We start from the raw sequence: 17,681 nt of genomic DNA, 5'->3' as shown, positions 1-17,681 counted from the left end.
TTTTGGGTCCTGTCACTTTTGACTACAAGCCTTTTAGGGCAAGAACCATCATGTTTAATAAGGAAGCTGCTCTGAGATCCTTTCCAGCTACAGAGTGATATATAAATGTCATAAATGAATCAGGTATTTTCTGTATCATCATGTAGCTGCTTCATGATTTCATCCTAGTCTTTTCCTTTAACATTGTTGTTCACACTTACCAATGTACAAAAGATACAGCTGCAATCTTGAATAGCAGTCATCTTATCCAGTGAATATTCAGATAGGCACAATTTGCAAGTGAGCAAAGGCTCCAAGGATAATTCCCCAACTTCTGATATTCCAGTCGTCATGGTGCAGTAGCAGATCTTTCCAGAAGAGGCCCAGGCCCACTAGATCTGCAAAAGACACAAAAATAATAAACTACAACAAATAATTTTGTAGGTCAATATTCAATATAGCAAAATGTTACTCAGTTTAAAAACTTCTACTGCAGCTCCAGCTTCCAATTGAGGATCATCCTACATGATCTTTGGGGAACAGCACTGGTGGCAGTCTTGCAGCAGTTCTCATTTCCTCTCCAACTGTTCCCTTCAAATGTCAATATGGTGTGTGTAAGGCAACCTATCCTAAACCTCCCAAACTACCACTCAGTCTCAGGTGCGGTGGTGGATGTTATCCTATTGCAGGTGCTGAAATAAGATTCAACTGTCAATCCAGTCAACTATTGTATGTGGACTGGGGAGGGGGGTACCACCCATAAAAGACAATAAAATATCTTTGCCCAATCTTATTCCAATCTACAGTCACATTTATCCATCAAAATAGTATGCCAATTACTATGGCCGCTACAGACCTAGCACTAAAATATCTGTGTGCCTGCCTTATCTAGAGATTTAAGCAAAATAATGAGATTTCTCAAAACAGTTCTGTAGAATTTTGGATCTGATCCTAAACAACAGGGATGACCTAGTTAATTAATGGAGTGCAAGTGGTGGGATCGTTAGGGGGAGTGATCATGTACTCCTGGAGTTTGTTATACAATGGAAAGGAGAAGCCAGGCATGTTAAGGAAAAAGCAACATGGGACATACAGTGAATGAAATAAAACATGTATGTGAGAGTCAGGGTGACTCAGCAGAAGCAAATTAAGAGCCACACAGGTGTAGAAGGTAATGCAATTAGCAAGTCCTGAATGCCAAGGACAGAAATGTAAAGTGGATAATTGAACACACCTGAGAATTGTTAAGTGGTCAAGGCTGAGATGATGAAATCATTAATTCTGGGTAGAAACAAGAGAACCAATGAGAATGGATGTACACGCCCACTGGGTGGAAACAGACAACAGTGGGTGGTATGATCCAAGGACTATAATAATGGCTATGAATCCTAATGTATTTTGTGGGTAGTAGTAGTGAGGAGTATTATTGGAGTTGTGTTGGATAGTTTTGGAGCTGTATATAGTAGAATAAAGTAGATCTTTTATATAAGACTACTGAGTTGTCTGGTGTCTTGGGTGAAGATACAAGAGCCAGCAGGATCCTGAAGAAGTGGGAAGACTTCTGTGGAAGCAAGAGTGAGAAGGCTTGGAGAGTTTGTCAGGGTCTTCAGCCTATTCTCTGTAACTCTGCTGCTTTAGAGCAAAGCTTTAACCACTGGCCAAAACTGGTCAGCGCCAGTGCGTAACAAGGTGGTGAGTTCGAGCCAGAGGTGAAGAGCTACAACTCCCATCATCCCTGACATGCATTCTAGACTTTAGGAAAGCTGATTTTAGTAAACTTAGAAAATATTGGGGGTGATCCCATGGTCAGGAATACTAAAAGAGAAGGGAGTTCAAGATGGATGGGAGTTTCTCCAAAGGGAGATACTGAAGGCACAATTTCAAACAGTTCCAACAAGGAAGAAAAATAGGAGATGTCTCAAGAAACCAGGATGGCTGACTAAGGAACTTTCAACTGAGCTAAGTTTTAAACGGAACATGTATAAGAAATGGAAAAATGGGGAAATCACCAAAGAGGAATTCAAATAGCTAGCCTGTATAGGGGTAAAGTCAGAAAAGGTAGAGCACAGAATGAACTCAGGCTTGCTAGAGAGGTTAAGAACAACAGAAAGGGCTTTTTGGGGTATGTCCGCAGCAAAAGGAAGAAGAAGGAAATGGTAGGGCCGCTGCATAGAGAAGATGGCAAAATGCTAACAGGGGACAGAGAAAAGGCAGAATTACTCAACACCTTTTTTGCTTCAGTGTTCTCAGAAAAGGAAAGGGGTGCTCAACCTGAGGATAATGGAACAGAGGACAGAATAGGGGAATTTCAGCACAGAATAAGCAAAGAGATAGTACAGGAATATCTGGTTAATCTAAACGAATATAAATCTCCAGGATCAGATGAACTACATCCGAGGGTATTAAAAGAACTGACAAATGTAATATCGGAGCTATGGGCAATAATCTTTGAGAATTCCTGGAGAACAGGAAAAGTCCCAGTTAGACTGGAGGAGGGCAAATGTTGTCCCCATCTTCAAAAAGGGAAAAAAAGAGGATCCCAACAATTATCGTCCAGTTAGTCTGACATCTATACCAGGAAAGATTCTAGAGCAGATCATTAAACAGAGAGTCTGTAAACATATAGAAAGCAATGCCATATTCACAAAAAGTCAACACGGGGTTCAGAGAAAGAAGTCATGCCAGACAAATCTAATCTCTTTTTTTTTATATAAAATTACCAGCTTGGTAGATGAAGGCAATGCTGTGGATATAGTATATCTTGATTTCAGTAAAGCTTTTGACAAGGTTCCCCATGACATTCTTGCAAACAAGCTTGTAAAATGTGGGCTAGACAAGGCAACTGTTACATGGATTTGTAATTGGTTGACCGGCCAAACCCAAAGGGTGCTCAACAATGGCTTCTTTTCATCCTGGAGAGAAGTGACCAGTGGGGTCCTATAGGGCTCTGTCCTGGGACCAGTGCTATTCAACATCTTTAACAATGACTTAGACGACAGAATTAGGGGTATATTTATCAAATCTGCAGATGACATCAAATTAGGAAGAATAGCTAATACCCCAGAAGACAGGATCAAAATTCAAAATGACCTTAATAGATTAGAAAGCTGGGCCAAAGCTAACAAAATGAATTTCAACATGGAGAAATGTAAGGTACTGCACTTAGGGCAGAAAAATGAAATGCATAGATATAGGATGGGGGACACCTGGCTGAATGAAACTACATGTGAAAGGGATCTAGGAGTCCAAGTAGACCATAAGTTGAACATGAGTCAACAGTGTTATGCAGCAGATAACAAAGCCAATGCGATTTTAGGCTGCATAATTAGAAGTATAGTGTCTACATCAAGGGAAGTAATAGTGCCACTCTATTCTGCTCTGGTCAGGCCCCACCTGGAATATTGTGTCCAGTTCTGGGCACCACAATTTAAAAAGGATGTTGGAAAACTGGAGCGTGTCCAAAGAAGGGTGACTAAAATGTTGAAGGGTCTGGAAACCATGCCCTATGAGGAGCGACTGAGGGAGCTGGGGATGTTTAGCCTGGAGAAGAGAAGGTTAAGAGGTGATATGATAGCCCTGTTTAAATACTTGAAGGGATGTCATATTGAGGAGGGAGCTAACTTGTTTTCTGCTGCTCCAGAGACTAGGGCCTGGAGCAATGGATGCAAGCTACAGGAAAAGAGATTCAACCTCAACATTAGGAGGAACCTCCTGACAGTAAGGGCTGTTCCACAGAGTGTAGTGGAGTCTCCTTCCTTAGAGGTCTTTAAACAGAGGCTGGATGACCATCAGTCGAGATGCTTTGATTTAGATTTCCTGCATGGCAGGGGGTTGGACTGGATGGCCCTTGCAGTCTCTTCCAACTCTATGATTATATGATACATTTTCTGTTCAGTGACCCCACTCAAAATGGAGGCATTAGGTCTTCTTCTTGCTTTCAATCACCTCCACCACCCTCTGAACACTCCCCACTTATGTCCCACAACATGGCACATACAGATTATACACACCGATTATATAGAGAAAGGGTGGCTTCCCTTTCTCATTCTGACCATGTCCAAATTCTCTGTACTGTACAGAGAACAGCAAGGGTCCATCAAGTGTTAACCTAGAAGAGGTGGCCATCAGGGAAAAAAAAGTTGGTCACCTGTGATAAGTTGCATTTGTTGACTTCCCTGCATTTGTTGACTGCCGTGGACTATAGCATACTTGGCTAATAGAGGCAGGGAGCAGAATAGAAAATGTTGACAATACATTTCTAATTAATAACTGAATTTCCCATAAAACGAAAAACTACACAGGAAGGCAAATTTAGACTGAATTATAGGGAGGTTTGCATAACTGTAGAGATATCTTACAGCAGAAGTTCAGAGGGGCTATACAAGGGTGGCAGAGTTCATCTCAAAACAAGTAGCAGCATGATACATGATTCAGCACTGTCACAAACACACACTTGTTGCCAAGATCTTGGATCATAGGAAGGATCACAATAGGCTACAGCAAGTTGCTTAGTAATGTATCTGCACCACAGTGATATCAGAAGTCTCATTCCCATAAAGAGGGAGAGGGGAACTTGTACCCCCCCCCCAGCTCTTTTGGCGCACTGGCTACGCTATCAAGACTCAAATCCAACAGGAGTAAGTTTCCACACCCCTGCTACAATAGGTCTTCTTGATAGAAAAAGACCACTTTAATCCATTTGAGAAGGGTTTAAACACAGCTGAGCTGATCAGCAGATTACCAAAAACCAACAGGCCTCTGAAGATGAAAGAATGACAGGGAGACTTTAATCTACAAACCACTGAAACTCAAGAAAGGGCTAGTCCAAATATTTGTTGTTTAGCAGACAGGGGAAGTACTCCTGTCTATGTATATTAACTCCCATCACATGCTACTGATGAGAGAGAGGCTTCATGTAATTAAAGCAGCAGTGGGGTTACACTGCATGGCTTAGTCCTGGTCCCCAACATCCACACATAGTATGTCCTCCTGTGTCAATGCTTAAAATATGGAGGAGGAGATATATGTCAGACCCTTTAATCATGCAGAGCCTCCGGTGACTAATACATGAAGGAGGTGATATGATGTTTTAACAAGAATTGTTGTTGCTGCTCTGTTTTCTAAACACTGAACTTTCATGAGCCCCATTTTTCTAGAAACATAGCACTCCAATTTCCCCATAATTTGAAAGCGTAACATGAACAGGCAATACCAAGCCAAGCAGACCTATCTAACTCCAAATCAACTTGGAAATGTATGGGTTAACAAGGCTGCCAGCCTGAAATGTCTCCACCCTGAGTCTGGGAAAGGGAAAGAAAAGAAAAGTTAAGAGTTTCTTCCAGTGGTAAAGGAAAAGTGAGTGAGTCATAAATTCTGCTTCTATAAAAGTAATCAGCTGCCTCTGAATACATACAAAACAACCCCTACACCCTTTTAGCAAGAAATTATTTCTGATGGGTAAGACTGGTAATGTAGCTATTACCAGAAGACTGAAGAACAATGTCTTTCAGCCAAGGCAGGTTCCATAACCCATCATTATATAATTGCTACAACAATATATCAGTGATTCATCAACAATACAATGATTCATCAAGGGATATCTTTACTTCGTATTCTCTTCAGAATCCAGCAGCCCAAGAGTATAAGCATGTGTGTTCTTTATGCAACATTCCTACAAAATTCTGCCGCCACCACATGCTGTAGAGGGTTGCCATAATTGTCCACTATTACCAGGGACAAAATGTAGGACAAATTTGAGACCAAACTGTAGGACAACTGCAGGACAAAACTCAGCCCAAAATGTAGGATATTTAAGGTCCTCCATTTTTCTTAAATGTCCTACATTTTGGGCTGAGTTGTGTCCTGCAGTTGTCCTACAGTTTGGTCTTGAATTTGTCCAACATTTTGTCCTTGGTAATAGTGGACAATTATGGCAACCTGCTTCCAATTTGCCAAACTGAAAACTAGAGAGGGCACCTGTACCCTCTCTAGTTAATGGCTGTACAGGAGAGGGAATTTCAACAGGTGTTGCTTGTCATACAACCAGTTAACAAGCAAAGTTAATTGCAAGTGTTGCTTGTCATACAACCAGTTAACAAGCAAAGTTAATCAGCAGCTGCTGAAATTCACTCCTGTGTGTATATATATGTGTGTGTGTATATATGCCTTTAAGTTACATGTTGATGTATGGTGACCTCATGAATTTCATAGTTTTTTCTTAGGCAACAAATACTCAGAGGTGGTTTTGCCAGTTCTTCCTTTGAAATATAGCCTACAGGACCTGGTATTTGTTCTCCTTTACATACCCATTATAGATACAGGCGCCATCTCCAGTTTTCACCCAGGCAACCCTGTTTACAGAGTACAGCTCCTTTTGTCTATCAGACAAATGGCATTTTCTTTCAAAAATCAGAATGAAAAACTTAATACACACATATTCTATGGATGAGCTGGGGTCCTCCAAAATACTTAGGCAGGAGTAAGCCCCACTGGGTTTAGTGGGACTTAAGGGGAAAACTGAATATACCACTAGCAGCCACATGTTAGTCACTTATGAAGTAGGGAAGGAGAAAGAAATGAAGCAAAGAAAGCTGAAGAGCTGAAGTTTTACTTGTCCACTTTCCCACCTAGTAGTAGATCATGCTCCCTATCTTACCTCTGTTCAGATACAAGTAGTAAGCCAGGCTGAATTTCAGGCCAGAGAGAGAGGGTATTCAGCTGCTCTCTCCTGCACATTCCCAACTAACCCCCTGGTTTATATATGAATAAACATAATATATGAACCCCAGAGAAAATTCTACCTCAAGAAAAGGGTAGGCCTTATCAATGATACTACTTTCTTTCCACACTGCTGAATAACTTGATTGTCTCCTCTGCATCAATATCCCTCATAACTAGAGCTTGGAAAAGTGATCTTTTAAACTACAGTTGTCAGAATCTCCTGGCCAGCATGTCCCTGATACTAGAAGATATGGGGACTTGATAGTAAGATTTCCAGGTTTTGTTCTGCACTATATTTCCTATAACTTGTAATTAATGGTGCACTAACTTCAGAATAAGTTTCCTATTATTACTGCAGGGCTGGGACCACATGATACAGTAACATGGCCAGGAGATTTTAATCTATGTAAACAGACTTTCAACAAAAGATAAGAGTCAGCCTTCGGTGAAGTAAACAGCCAAGTTGCTTGCCACGAGTTCAGTTTGCAGACTCTTGCTACTGTCCATAGTTTCATCAGCATTTATGTCCCTTCGAGTCAATGGAAAGCTCCATTACTTTGTCTGCTTGCACTGTTAAAGTGTCTCAGCACATCTCATGAATAGCAAAGCATAAATGAGTCCTTAGAGAGGCTTAGAATCAGCAGAAGACGAATGCACTGCTATCAAGTGGGAACAGCGTCAAAAGCCACAAAAATTCAATTGCCTTTTCAGCTGTCCAGAAAGCGTATACCTTGCCCTTTGCAAGCCACTATTTTGTTATGCCAGACAAAGATTCAGACCCCCAAAGCTATTCTGGGCATCACTGAAAATGCTGCAAACCTGGGGGGGGGGGGTGGTTGAGCTTTTTCTGCTTTGTGATCAGTAGGCTGTGATATATATTGCTGCTTTGAAAGTTCACTCAGTTTCACAAATAACTTGCAATGAGCCATGAGAGACATTTGTTCTAAAAAAACAAAAAACAAATACAAAACCTAACTTGACACAAAACTACCTACACAGCTCTTTTACGTTACGTCAGATTCTCACAGTTAAGCCTGCATATTTTCACAGATACTGTATTTGGGGGGAAACTTTTAAGGAAAATGAATATAAGGACATGTGAAAGCCATCTGTAACCGAACATTGGTAGAATTGTAATCTGGGACCTGGTGTATCACTGGGCCACTGTTAAATTAGCTGTGATTTCAAGTCATCACTGTGTTCTTTCTTTTTAAATATCACATTCCAAGCTCTGCTTTCAAGGAACAGCAGTTACCAGGGGAGAGAGGTTACCAACCAATTAAACAATTCATGCTAAAAGAAAAAAAGCCTCCCACAAAGTGTCAGTTCACACCCACCCTAACATTAAAACATAATATAGGAAACAGCTTTGAAATCTCGTGGTACCAACTTTTTTTCCTCTTTTTTTTAAGGAAATGGAAAACAATGAAATCTTCAAGCCCAACTTCAGACTCCATTATACAGTACTGGGAGTAGCCCTTTCAAACAATGATTTAATAAGGAAAGACTACAGCCAACCAGAATTCACATTGCAAGCCATACTGATGCTTCTTGCTTCTCTTAGGCCAAAATACGCTGCAGAAATAATCCAGGTTGACACCGCTTTAACTGCCTTGGCTCAGTACTGATAATCCTGGGAACTGTAGTTGTTGTGGCACCAGAACTCTCTGACAGAGAAGACTAAATATCTCACAGCACTACAATTCCCTGGATTCCCTAGCAGTGAGCCAGGGAAGTTGAAGTGGTGTCAAGCTGAATTATTTCTGCAGTGTGTTATGGACCATAGATATATGTATAAGAGATCTCTTCATTTTGAGTTTTAGGGTTAGAGGGAAGGGGTCACTTAGAGAGGCCTTCCATGAAGAGAGCCATCCAGATGGCACCAGGTCACCAGAGGTAGGTATCTCATTCATTGGTGGTTGAGGGCAATGGCGTCAATAGGGGATGCAGGGAGGTATGGAGAGCACCGGATGACACCCTAAGGGAGGTGACACCACTGCTCCTCAAACACCTACCTTTTGGCAGAAACGGGCTGTAGCATTCATCTGGTTCCCTTTAAAATGCTTTAAGATATGGTGGGGTGAAGCTCAGTGAGAAGAGAAAGGAGAGGCTCTAGAATTTTTAAAAATTAGAATTTAAAAATTTAAAAAAATAAAAATGTTAAAGAAATTAAAATGTTGACTTTTTAAAAAAAATATTCTTTTTTAAATTTTCTTTAAAAACATCACATTTTAACCAAATTTTCACAATGTATATATGTAAACACATTTAGGTTGTGCTTATGATATTGTACTTTGAAAGTATAATTTTCATTTTGCTAGTTGTTGATGTAACAACTATTAGCATTGCATTCAGTGGTATATGGGAACTATGATTTATGAGTAACATTAGTGCAAAAAACCATTACTAAGGAGTATGGTGTGAAATAGGAAGAGTCAATTGGGTGGAGGTGACACTATGAGTGATGCCACTGTTTGAGGGGAAGGTTGGAGAGGGACCCCTGTCTCAGAAGAATGCCACACTAGTAGTTCCTCCGTCCAACCCCCTGCAGTTCACAGTTAAATGTTCAGAGTTAAATAATTAATAAAAGTGGCCCTATTCAACTCAAAGCCTGATGTCTGGTCTCCTTATTTTCTGAATATGTCAGCACTAAAAATTTATACTTAAGTTTACAGTAGACTTAAGGTTGGTATAGTACATGTTCATGAAAATCTTCTCCAAGGCCCGTTACAAACGGGCCATTTTGTGCGTGCGGAGCGCGCACTAGGGTTAGAAAGGGGCGGTGCTTTCGCACCCCATTAACCCTAGTGCGCGCTCCGCATGTACAAAATGGCGGCGGCCATTCCACACGGCCGCCACCATGAGGATGTCACGACCGCGCCGCCTCTGTACGGGGCAGCGCGGATGTGATGTCCTCGCTCTGCGTCAGGGCACATAATGCGCCCTTTCCGCAGAGCAGGAAGGAGCTCCGTTTCGGAGCTCCTTCCTGGTTTGGTCCGTTGGGCGCAGCCTTCAGACAGCTGCGCTCAGCAGACCAAAGGAGAAAGGGGCCAAGCGGGGTGTCCTTGGGGCTTGAAGCCCCAGGGACACCCCTTTCCAGGCTGCGGGAAAGCGGCCTTTTGCCGCTTCCCTGCAGCCCGGAAAGCGGCAGATCGGGGCCTCAGTGGCTGCCGTTCTGGCCGCTGAGGCCCCGATACTCTGGGGAAAGGGGCGGGTACAGCCCGCCCCAAATGGGCAGTCTGTAACCCGCCCAAGTTTTTTTACAGCGCCCAAAGCAATCTTTCACAGGAACATAACAGTGAAAGAGTCTAAGTATGTCTTGGGTTTGATTCCCTGCTCAACCATGGAAACCCAATCTTGGGCAAGTTACACACTCTCAGCCCCTGTGATAGGTTCACCTTATGGTTGTGAACTTCAAGGCACACAACAACCACAAATTTCCTTTTACACTTCCATCCCTGATCATATTTACAGAAAGGATTAATTTGCTTACTGTTAATCACTATGGCCTAAAATCAAGGCATTAATAATTAACAACAGTATTTTCTTCCTCAGAAAATGTGTGAATCAGAACCGTCAGTTGCAATTCTTTATCTGTAATACTACTGTGTAACTTCCCACCCTTTCTCCACATGTACATGGAGTTCTCTGATAGTTTCCCACGAAACAGGAATAGCCCTAAAACTGCTTAGCTTCCAAGACAGAAATACATTATGAATTATCAGAGCATTGTCCAAGTTCAGTTCTAAGCATCCTGGCTGTTAATCTAAAATTGAACCTTATAAGAGAAAATGTAACAGAGTAATAATATTTTAAAATAAAACTAGAGCTGGACTACAAGATTTACATTTATTTAACCTTTAAAATCCATTACTCTGAGAGCATGCAAGCATACCACACAGACTTCAGAAACCTTTGTTTTATTTGCTTTAGCAAGTCCTGCTGTCTGTCTTCAGCACTGTGCCACAAGCAGCTTTCTTTTCATGATCATCTTGTACACTCTTTTAAGTAAATACATTTAAAAATTAATCTTCCAAACAGAACATATGGAGCAAGGAAGAAGATAAGCAAATGCCTTATCTCTTTAAAGCACCAAATGTACAGAATATGTTTATATTGACTGTCGGCAATAAAGCACAAATGACTGGAAAAAGAACAAGGTGAGCAAGACGCTGTGATGCAAAACACTGAGTAGGCTGTGAGGCTCCATCAAGATTAATTGATTGATTGATTTTAAAAATTATTTTCCTAAATATGGGTGGCAGAAGGTCAAATTGCTTACATTACACTCTTATAAGATTCCAGGCTCCATGCCATTTTCAAGAGCTGATAAACCAAAAAATAAACCATTTCAAGGGCCAGTATGGATGTTTAATGGAAAAATTCTCTCCTCCCTGAATCTGACCTGCATACAAGACACATTTGTGCACTTTAAGTAGATTAGACATAGGTTATGTATACATCTATTTATTTAATTTACATCCCTTCTTTCTGCCAAAAAATGGTAATCTAGAAAATTAAAGGAAATATTGATACAATCAAAAAATATAAAAACAGGTTGGAAACACATCCATAAGAAGACACAATAGTTTCCTTCATCTATCAAATTCCATAGTTACCAAAATCCTCTTTGGTTAGAAAGGTCTTTGCCTCATCGAGTCATCACAGATCATCATCACCATCCTTAATTTTAATTCATCAACAAAACATATAAAAACTTTTGAAAATATACTGGAAACATAACAGAGAGTGAGTCATCCCACAGCAGGGCGTTGCAGAGCTTGGGAACAGCTCCTTTAAGAAAGCTCTCTTCTGCATCCCCATCAAATGGGCCTCTGGGCATGAACCAAGGGATGAGCTTTCCTGATCATCCTAAAATCTAGGCAGGCTCATATAGGGGAGTGAAGTCTTTCAAATAGTTTGTTCCCACATTGCTGCTTTAGAGGTCATAACCAGAACTTTGAATTTTGACCAGACACAGATTACTAAGCAGCAAAGCTACAGGCACAATTTAATGCCTGGGACTCACAGACAAGAAGTGCCAGGCAGCTCCAGGCCTCACCTTGGCTCCATGGCACTGTGCTTCAGAAGACCGAGCATTCTTGGGCAATCCCTTTGGCCCCTTCACCTTAGAAACAAGCTTTATGGACATGTTGTAGAGCAGATGTTACTGTTAGCTTTTTCCGCAAGAAGAGGAAGGAGCAATGGGAATTTCCTGCCCTGTAGTCCCTCCTGGATTGGGTCTGCTCTGGCCCATCTTTCTTTTGGCTGGGTAAGGGTAGTCCCCTTTCCTTTATACAGTAGCCTGGTCCCACATCCCTGGCAGTAGCCACTCAAATCAATAGAACTCTGCACAACAATAAAATGCTGAGGGTGCAACTACTAGGTAAATCTATTCACTCGCAAGCAGTCCACTCTCTCTACCTGCCCATTACCCATATGAGCCTTCACATCAATGAAGCCTCTAGAACAGAAGGGTGTATATGGTTGTGAGATTAAGAGCAATAGTGTACTGGGAGGTACAGGAGGGGTGACACACGGTTGGTTCCTCCTGCTGCTGTAGGGGTGGGGTACAGTACTGCTGCTGGGGTCTTCTTCTCTACTGCCCTGGCTCTCAAGGAAGACAAGGCAGCAGAGAAGGAGGGATGAGCTCATGTCCCTGCCTCCTTCCCCACTGATCTGGCGCTCTGGGCCAAGCAAGCCAAGGCAACAGGGTAGGAGGGAGGGGTACATGTGTGCTTGACCCTCCCCATTGCTTTGGCTCACTCACCCAAGCTTGCCCCTCTTTCCCTGTTGACTTGGCTTACTTGCCCAAGTTGCCCAAGGGAAGGAGGGGAGAGCACACATGCCCTCCCCTACATTCCTTGTTGCCTTGGCTAGCTCATCTAAAGTGGCTAAGGCACAGGGGAAGGAGAAGCAAGTGACCATGCATCTGTCCCACCTTCCCCATTGCCTCACTTGCCTGGCTGCTGCTCCCGGCAGCCCTGAGTGGGTATTTGGAAGGTAGCAGTCCCCCCAGTAGCCCCAGGCACCCACACAGGGTGACACAAACACTAGGGACACCACTGATGTAGAGTGAGGGACAGACAAGCCCTGCAGGGCCTCCGAGTGGAAGCACCTGTGCTGTTGAAAGCTGGTTAGGGTCCGGGGCAGGGCAAGCAGCTCCAGGTGATCCCCACTGGCTGACTTCAGTCCTAAGGGCTGAAGCACAGCTTTGGGGCAGCTTCTAGCCTCTTAAGATGTGTGTGTCATTTAAACAGCATATCTCCAAAGTGACCCAAAGCAGCTTTATTTTGGCCTGTCTGTTCAGGCCCTCGGAGACACTGTCTCACCCAGTTCAAAGGTAGCTACAACACCAGGTGAAGGAGTTATAAAATGAGAATCATACACTCCCTGTAACTAGCTCTGGTTAACAGTCTGACAGCTGAATTTAATAGAAAAGAGAAAAGGCTATCAGAAAATTTCACTTCCCTAGCAGCAAAGCACTAGAAGGTACAACAGAGATACTACTGCCACATCTGTGCTGTATTTATATATCAGATGACAGTTCAAGCTTATAAACTAGTGGGCCAGTAGAAGGAGGAAGTGTCTGCAAATATACAACATCAGTCACAAAGATGAACATCTGTTAATGCAATGTATCACATCAACTATTAAAATCATTTAATAAATCCACTGGAAAATAACTGAATCACTAAGTCTGAAATGAGACCATTTTAACCTGCAGCAACAACATGAGCTATGACTACCTGCACCTTAATGTAGCAATGACAGAACCAGTTCCTTCACCCTCTGTATCACCTTTTTTTTTTAATTCAAGATGGCAAACAACAGTGTTTATCTTTGGCATAAACAACCATAACAAAAATATGCCAGAGAAAAAGGAAGCATCAGCGCATAAGTAAAAACACTTTTTAAAAAAATAGTATCTAGTCTGAACATTTATTATCACTCTGTACTACATCCAAAGAAATAGCTTTATATCCATTGATGTGAAAATAAAAACCACTTAGTCTTAAATGTGCTGCTGCATATCCTTTACTTCCTCCCCCTTCCTTCCTCCTTTTGATGCTGCAAGACAAGCAGTGTTAAATACAGCTACTTCTTTAAAAACTACCACAGTGGAAAGCACCAGATTTAACGAGACAAAGTGAAAGTCCATAAATCTCTTCAAGAGACTTGCCCAGCTACAGATGAACATCATCTTTCTGAATAAATGCAAACAAGACATAATTCCTAGGGGACACTAGGTGAAAAATCCACTAGGGACAATTTATCACACAAATTACAGTGACAAGTTGTGCCACATCCTCTCCAGGAAACTACTTAGTCATCTCATCAGCATCAAGAGAAGATCAAAAAAGGAATCCTCATATCAGGAACTATACATACAGAACTACCAGTCCTCTACACAACAGAGCACTAAACAGAATTTCTCCACAAAAAGATAAAACACCTATGAGATGCAGTTTGCTTCTCTAAAGAAAAAGAAAGAAAAGCAATTATCTCTTATACTACAGGCCCCAACAGCCCAGAGCAGAAACACCACCAACTACAGTAATATTGTAAACCTTTCCAGCCACACACTAAGCCAGGGGTAGGCAACCTTTTTGAGCCGGGGGCCGGGTTGCTGTCCCTCAGGCGACTGGGGGGCTGAAGCCGGGGGGTGGAGCTTCGACCCTGCAGGGCGGGGCCACGTGCCAGGGGTGGAGCTTCCACCCTCCAGGGCGGGGCCACATGCCAGGGGTGGAGCTTCCACCCTCCGGTGGCCAGGCCTCCCCATTTTTGCTGGCCCCTGACACCGGGCCCCCCAGAGGCCGCCTGCTGCCCTGGGAGCCACCCTGGAAGGCCCCAGAGACGGCAGCGGGCCCCGCAGAGGCCCCCTGCTGCCCTGGGAGCCCTCCTGCAGGGCCCCAGAGACGGCAGCGGGCCTCCCAGAGGCCCCCTGCCGCCCTGGGAGCCCTCCTGCAGGGCCCCAGAGACAGCAGCGGGCCTCCCAGAGGCCCCCTGCTGCCCTGGGAACCCTCCTGGAGGGTCCCAGAGACGGCTGCAGGCCTCCTAGAGGCCTGCCGCCGGTGCTGCCGCTGCTGCGGCGGCTGCTCTGGGCGCCGCCATTTTGGGCGGCGAAATCTCGCGCGATGTCCCCCGAGGTCGCGCGAGAATTCACCACCATTTTGGGCAAAAAAATGGCAGCGCCCATAGCCCCAGAGGCCGCTATGGGTGCCGCCATTTTGCCGCCCAAAATGGCAGCGCCCAGAGCGGCGAAAAGCCGCGATGGGCGGCCGCGGCGGCGGTGGCGGCAACAGCAACCGGGGGCCGGTAGCCAGGCCTTTGCGAGCCACATCCGGCCCGCGGGCCGGAGGTTGCCGACCCCTGCACTAAGCCAAGCTGAGGAGTCTGTCTTCTCACAAAATATATCCTTCTGCCCCTCAAATCTGCAACATCTGGTCCAGTTATGTGGTGACCTGGAGGTTTTCATCCGCCATCTACAACTCAAGGAATATTTCAGTGAGTGTGACACCTGATATTGGTCACTGCACCAACACACAAGAATATGTGAAGCCAAAGACTTTCACGGCTGACATCCATAGTTTTGTGTGGGCTTTTGGGGCTATGAGGCCAGGTTTTAGAAGAGTTTATTCCTGACGTTTTGCCAGCAGCTGTGGCTGGCATCTTCAGAGAATGCTGAAATGGAAGCACGTGGGTGCCCAGCATTCTCTGAAGATGCCAGCCACAGCTGCTGGTGAAACGTCAGGAATAAACTCTTCTAGAATCCGGCCTCATAGCCCAAAAAACCCACGAAAAACTACACAAGAATATGTTTCCAAGCACTACAGAAAGAATTCTACATGGACCCTCTAGAAGGCCAGTACATGGAATTGGATCTGTACTCTACACTACTCTACTCTACAATGCTGTTGTTGTTGTGGCCAAACTGAGCTAATCAATAAGAGACACAGTTTACCACACAATCTCAGACATATTGAAAGAGATGCCATCCACAATCCTAGAAACAATCTATTTTATTATTATTATTATACAAAAAGGACAAGTCAGACTGAACAAGTCAGACTGCATACAGGAGGCTGAGAGATAACTGTCCAACACATTTTACAGAATCCTTGCCAAAGATCCCACTATTTTTTTATTTAAGTTTTTATTATATAAACGTTCACAATATGACAAAACAAACATAGTGTACTTATATAAACACTCAAAACATGATTGAGCAAGCATACTTACATATCACATCTCTTACATTCTATAGTTCTTTCTTTCTTTCTTTCTTTCTTTCTTTCTTTCCAATCTTTCTTACTGTTTAAGTTATTATTTTGTATCACAACTTCCTGACAACATTCAAACTAAGTGGCTAAATTGTCTTACTAACGTATGTCTTGCTTTACTATCATTATGAAAAATAACGAATTTTATACCTGTCCTTAAACATTTCTGAAAAAAGATCCTTTTTGACTTTCGTTTTTTTTTTTTTCGTTTCCTTAATCATCACAATTTTTATATATATCTTTTAGTTTACGTCAGCTTCCACCTCTTACCAAATTAATATATCTGCTTATTTTTCTGTTTAACGAATTTTATGTTGTTCTTTCCCATAATTTTGTTACTTCTTTCCACTGATCCTCATAATCTTTAGAGGATTTATTGTTCAGTTGACAAGTAATCTTATCCATTATTGAAAAGTCCTTAAGTTTCATAGTCCATTCTTCCATAGTTGGAATCCTCTGTTCACCAAAGATCCCACTATTAAATACTTGAGGGAACTACACAAATTACTCAGAGAGTTCTCCACTGAAGTACAGAACCGAATTCAAATGGACACATACCAGGAGCCAAACCAGGAATCTTCTATTTACCTACCCAAAATACACAAACAAGACAATCCTGGAAGATCTATTGTCTCAAGCATTAGAACTCTGTTTAGGATATCTGGAGTCAATTCTCAGGCCATATGCCATGAAAATTCCAAGCTATGTGAACGATATAACTGATTTTGTGAGTAAAACAGTCTGTTCACAACCTCCTAGACACCACCATCCTAGCCACTATGGATGTATAATCCCTATGCACCGACATCTTACACCAGTATAGACTACAAGCCATGAAGAATTAATACTATCCACAATGAGGCTACACCACACCCAAATCTGCCACTTTGTACTTACTCATAACCACTTTTGGAAATAATATGTACCTCCAAGTCGGTGGCACTGCCATGGGCACCCACATTGCACCACAATATGCAAACATCTTTATAATTGACGTGGAGAAATGCTTCCTCAGCACATGTACCAAAAACCTCTCCTCTACCTACAGTTTGTTGATCACATCTTTCTAATTCAACTACATGGAAAGCAATCACTTGAGCAGTTCCACCAGGATTTCAACAACTTCCACCCTACCATCAATCTGAGCCTAGAACAATCCACACAACAAAACTTTCTTCACACTACTGCAATTGCAAAATTAACTTCTAAACACCATACTTTTGTCAGAAACCGACTGGTTGCAACTTGCAACACATACAGTACTTACTGTTTCTACCAGTTTCTACCAGTTTCTACCCAGGACACACTACCAAATCTATTGGTAGTGGTTACTGAACTGATTTTGCTCAGACTCACAATATAGAAAGTGAAAACTCTTGGATTTTTGTAAATGTTTATAAGACAGACCAAAACCATAAAATGGCAGAACACTCCAGTGGTTATCACCCCAGCTGAGATGCATTATCAATGAATTACAACCAATCCTGGAGAATAACACAGCCCTTTCACAAGTTTTGGGAGGCAGGCCTTTATTGATCTACAGACAGCCTTCAAATCTTGAACAACTATCTACTTACAATAGGATACATAACATGGATGGTAATACTGAGACAAGACCCTGTCACAAACCTAGATGCCCTCTCTGTCCCCACATTTACTCTGGGAGCAATATTACAGGGGCCAATGACATCACCCACA

General features: G+C 42.7%; 1 protein-coding gene across 9 annotated transcripts in view; it reads right to left on the bottom strand.

The window, feature by feature from the left end:
- LOC149317082 (E3 ubiquitin-protein ligase RNF144B-like) overlaps nt 1–17,681 on the bottom strand; it is a 109,556-nt gene that overhangs the window by 34,060 nt on the left and 57,815 nt on the right. For 8 of the 9 annotated variants that reach the window (XM_089516818.1, XM_089516821.1, XM_089516819.1 and 5 more), the window contains one exon: nt 201–377. In XM_089516818.1, the coding sequence (XP_089372944.1) occupies nt 201–332 (132 nt within the window). In that variant the 5' untranslated portion in view covers nt 333–377. Of the gene's footprint in view, nt 1–200; nt 378–11,761; nt 11,791–17,681 lie in introns of those variants that run through there. The other variant, XM_089516820.1, reaches the window with a different exon arrangement.

This window comes from Sceloporus occidentalis, unplaced genomic scaffold, assembly GCF_023333645.1.
Source record: "Sceloporus occidentalis isolate IW3139 unplaced genomic scaffold, rSceOcc1.0.p SCAF_3, whole genome shotgun sequence".
Taxonomy (NCBI): domain Eukaryota; kingdom Metazoa; phylum Chordata; class Lepidosauria; order Squamata; family Phrynosomatidae; genus Sceloporus; species Sceloporus occidentalis.
Note: the sequence above shows the minus strand (reverse complement) of the source record. Positions and strands in the feature narration are given on the sequence as shown.